This window comes from Cannabis sativa, chromosome 1 (assembly GCF_029168945.1).
Source record: "Cannabis sativa cultivar Pink pepper isolate KNU-18-1 chromosome 1, ASM2916894v1, whole genome shotgun sequence".
Lineage (NCBI taxonomy): Eukaryota > Viridiplantae > Streptophyta > Magnoliopsida > Rosales > Cannabaceae > Cannabis > Cannabis sativa.
In genome coordinates, this window is record NC_083601.1 from 34,621,601 (window position 1) to 34,626,275 (window position 4,675).

Sequence of the window (4,675 nt, forward strand, 5' to 3'; positions counted from 1 at the left end):
AAAATTTGTAATCTTTAAAAATAAAATACATTCAAAATCTTAAAAAAACCAAAATCTTAAATGAAACTAGCACTACGTGGCTCGGCACTACATTCACCTAGTGTATATAAATATATATATATATATATTTATATATATGTAAAGGATGCGAATGATAATTTTCAGAATTACGATGAATTAAAATGGTATGAGGTGGTGTAAATTTGAAAACACAGACGGATAATTTGGTATATTTGCAATCAATACGTTTATACTTTATCTTATGACTCTTTTTAAAAAAATATATAATGATGAAGAAATGGCACTGTATGAAACTAAAATACATCATCAACCATATGAATATGATTTATATTTCAAAAATATTTATGAAACAGGTGTATTTTTTTTTTTTTTAAAAAAAAAAAAGAAACAAACTATAGCAGGTGTTAATCAAACAAGTACTTTTAACTTAATTTTAAAAATTTGTAAATTTTTTTCCTTTGAAAATTTTACATTTATAATTTTAATCATCAATAGAATAACGTAACGTGTATTATCATTTTCCCAAGACTTTAGATAACAATTGGATATATATACTAATGAAACGAATATGAAAAAGATGATAAAAGAAAGGAAAAAGTTTCTAAATACAAATTTGTTCGTAATATTATAACAATAACAAAATATTGTTTTAGTTAGTCAACAACTCAATGCAGGGATTAGATTAAGATTAAATATCAGATAATAATCAGTAGACCTGTTAAATTGTCCTAACTATAAATTAATAAACAAGTCATATATAAATATACTAGTATATAATATTAACAAATTCATTTGCTTAAATAGTGTCACATATTTATCTTCTTGTACTATATTCAATTCGTGTTTAGTACAATGTGTTTAGTTTGTTAATAGTAGGAAAAAACGATTAAATTATAATCTAGAAATATTGGAATATTTATTATGAAATTAATATTATTATGGGGGGTGTAAACAGGGTTGGAAAAGAGAAGAGAGAAGACCGCAAACGTGGATTTCAGATAGAGAAGGAACCAATAACAATGCTTCTTTGTGCCACGTGTCATATCTATAATGAGCCACCCAAAAGCACCAGTATGGATGATAAACCAATACCAAACACTGAAAATTTGAACAAAACCAAATAAAATAATAACAATAATAATATTACCCAAGTCAGACTCACTCAGAGGACTCAAATCTTTGGATAGGAATTGCTTAGTTTTGGCCACATACGCTCATAATGGCAGTAACCACGGCGTATGCGGCGGCCACCACCGTCTTGATCCCTCGACCCACCACTCAGCCCACTCGCTGCTCCGCCTTCCCACTCCTCCCACCTCGCCTCTCCTCCTCCTCCACTACTTCATCATCTTTCCCTCTCAAACAAGTTTCAGGTATCTATGAATCTTCTTCTTCGGCTACTTTGAGGCATTTCGTCAAACAGTTGTGGTTTGAGTCAACTAAGTATCTTCTGTTCAACTTTATTTTGTTCTTTTTTGAGGTTTCTACTTTTAGTCTTATGGAATTTTATGTACCTTATCTTGTTGAATGCTGAGGAAAATAAAACGAAACTGTTTAGGAGTTATTTATTGATGTAAGCCTTTTTCAATAATATTGTGTGGTAGCCGACTGCTGTTGATATTATGGGTTGGCTTGGCTGTGCTGAATTTTGAGAATTATTGGATGAGGAAATTTGTTGTTTGACGGGAAAATTTCCTTTTTTTTTTTGACTATCATTCAACTAGATATGAAAATTTAGAGGAAAATTTAATGGCTTGCTTTGTTTTTACTGAGAAATGTTTAGAGGAGCTGTTGGTGGGCTTTATTGGTAATCGAGTTTTTTCATCTTACACAAAAACTCTTCATTTTGTAATGATAAAACGGAATTGAGTTCATATTGGTCCATCTTTCTCTTTTCACTGCATTGTAGCTCTTAAGATGAAAGCTGCCTCTTTAGAAGAGACATCCACTTCTGCTGATGCTGTCTTTCTTTCATATAGAGTCACGGAAGCCTTTGCTGCTTCAGATTAAAGCTACTTCTTCAGAAGAGACATCCACTTCTGTTGATGCTAATGAACTTTTCACAGACTTGAAGGAGAAGGTCAGAACTAGAGCTAATATACTCTAATATCACTTAAAAGATAAGCTTAGTCCTTTGTCATTCCATAGAAATATAACTTCAGGCCCGAAGAAACTCTTTTTTTTTTTTGAACTAGTTTGTGATGTTTTCTTTTACAGTGGGATGCAGTTGAGAACAAGTCCACAGTACTTCTTTATGGAGGTGGAGCAATAGTTGCTGTTTGGCTCTCTTCAATACTTGTTGGTGCCATAAACTCAGTACCTTTGGTAAGTCAAGTCAAGCCCTTTAGTGGGAAATTGTTATTCTGTTCTTAACATCAAAGAAATGGCAAATCTTTGAAAAATTGATTGGTTGGTTATAATTTTTGTGAAATTCTTCATGCATGTTTACTCTTTCACACTGCAAATTTTTATTAAATCATTCTGAGAGTAGTTTTTTCTCGTGTCAGCTTCCCAAGGTCATGGAGTTAGTAGGGCTAGGATACACGGGTTGGTTTGTCTACCGTTACCTACTCTTCAAGGTAAACTTGAAATCCCAACAATGTTGTAGTGGTTTATAATCTAGACTTCTGCTTTTGGTTACTAAAAGAGCTAATACTATTTTTATTTTATTATTCTCAGTCAAGCAGAAAAGAACTAGCTACAGATATTGAATCCTTGAAGAAGAAGATTGCTGGAACAGAGTAAAGGCATCTATGTGATGGCAAAGATTTAAAAGCATGTTATTATTAATTACTCTTTGTTATCCTTTTATTTTGGTTTTTAATGTATTTCCGTAAAGAGGCATTATTTGTATCCATCCTGTGATGTAGAATAGGTTTTGTATCAAATCCTAGTAACCCTTTTTATCTTCTTTCAATAAGATTTGACAAATTTGAGGTCTCTCTCTCTCTCTCTCACCCTCCTAGTCCTTGTCTACAATAATTATGGTTGCTAATATTTCTAAGGTTGAGATAGCCTTACCTTTTCAATATGATAAGTGAGAACAACTAGATTAGTTTGGCTAAATGTTTCATGAACGGTAAGAGGCTGAAAGAGTGAACTAAAAAGTTATTTACTTTAGTTTTGGCGTCGCTATACTTTGGTTTGGAAAACAATGGGTTGTGTCGATTGTCACTTCTGGCAATTATGTACTAACCTTCTTAACAAAAACGTGCCACCGACCAATAAACAAGAAAATGATTTATTGAATGAAAGGGCAACATACTTACATAGGTTCATATTATATTGAAAAATAAAAGTCACTAAAGATACATTGTTGTCACATTCGTATCATATTATATTATAAATTTTACGTGTAGCAAGAAATAATGACTCATTATTACTACAAGTCTACATCCTCTAAGCCAATGATGGTTACACTAATAGCTCATATCACTTTTTTGGCAAACCTTGTTAATATAAGAAAACAAGAAGAAAAACTACCGCCATATAGTGATCAACTGATCATTATGCCAACTTTTGTTTGTTTTGTTTGTTTTAAAAAAAAAAAAAGAAAATTCAAAACTTCGTTTCCAATCATCAATATCAACATGATTCATTGATACCGAACCCACCAAAAGCAAATATCATTTTGAATAAAATAAGTTAAAGTAGAACTCGTTTCACTAAAATTGACCAATCTTCCATCCATAATATATTTTGTTTTTTAAAGAGAAAAAATATACTTGCGTGTGTTATCACAATTCACACATCTAACATAATTCTTAAATCAAAATCCCTATAATTTAATCTTTTCAAACAACACTATATTAAATGGGGTCGACCCAAAAATAGGACAATAGGTATCGTCCAAGACCCTCCATTCTAGTCCAAAAAAATTCATTTAAAGAAAAATTAATTTATTTTTTTAAAATATCATATTTTAGATTTTTAATATTATTTTGGAAAGAGTGCAAAATTATTTTTTTTCAAATGGCCCAATTTATTTTCCTAAATGCTATATATTAAATTGCATTTAAAAAAAAATAAGAAAACATAAATATTTTTCTTCAAAACAAAAATTTAATTAAACTTTTTAGCCTAAGACTCTTAATTAGCTAGGTCTAACCTTGGTACTAAGTCATCTAAGCCTGTAGAGTGTACTTAAGAATTAAATCAACATTTTCATCATGAAAATCCCTTAGCCAGACGACAATGTGGAGATCCAAATTATTTTGTTCTACTTACTACAAATATTACATAAGCTTTTCAAGTCGTCGCTATGTGTCACGAGCTCACCTTTTTAGGCAGTGGAACATCCGTGCGACACCTTGACTTCTCTAAGCCAAGGTGAGCCTTTCAACCGAGTAACAATGAGCTCATTTTTCGCGCGACCGTGTGCCTCGTGCATACTTCCGTCTCTCGAACAACTCCCACTAAGTCATGCTCGCAAGCATCCATGAGTGCATCCATGCATCGAGACGCTCTGGCCAAGATACTCGTACTTTTCATAGGTTCTCACTATGATAAGAAAAATCCCAACATCGACGCTCACCTAGTCATTCGTGACCAAGGTAGCATGTGCAGCAAGATACCAACACTAAGCAGACGTGACAATGCTTCTAATCGTGCCCCATTCGATACTGTCCGAACCGTCTCCCTCATCGACTAAGGA

The 4,675-nt window shown here is 32.4% G+C and overlaps 1 protein-coding gene across 1 annotated transcript; it reads left to right on the forward strand.

The window, feature by feature from the left end:
• Positions 1-966: 966 nt before the first annotated feature.
• LOC115705907 (protein CURVATURE THYLAKOID 1A, chloroplastic) lies at positions 967-2,961 on the forward strand. Its single transcript, XM_030633371.2, has 5 exons — positions 967-1,394; positions 2,001-2,101; positions 2,239-2,346; positions 2,529-2,600; positions 2,701-2,961. The coding sequence occupies exons 1-5, from the start codon at positions 1,241-1,243 to the stop codon at positions 2,764-2,766; spliced, it is 501 nt and encodes a 166-aa protein (XP_030489231.2). The 5' UTR covers positions 967-1,240; the 3' UTR covers positions 2,767-2,961.
• The last annotated feature ends 1,714 nt before the right edge of the window (positions 2,962-4,675 follow it).

Bases quoted from the DNA above. Each gene is read 5' to 3' on its own strand.
- LOC115705907 (XM_030633371.2), top strand. From the start codon at position 1,241: ATGGCAGTAACCACGGCGTATGCGGCGGCCACCACCGTCTTGATCCCT. The intron at 1,395-2,000 runs GTATCTATGAAT...TCTTTCATATAG, and splicing joins CCCTCTCAAACAAGTTTCAG to AGTCACGGAAGCCTTTGCTG. The intron at 2,347-2,528 runs GTAAGTCAAGTC...TTCTCGTGTCAG, and splicing joins CCATAAACTCAGTACCTTTG to CTTCCCAAGGTCATGGAGTT.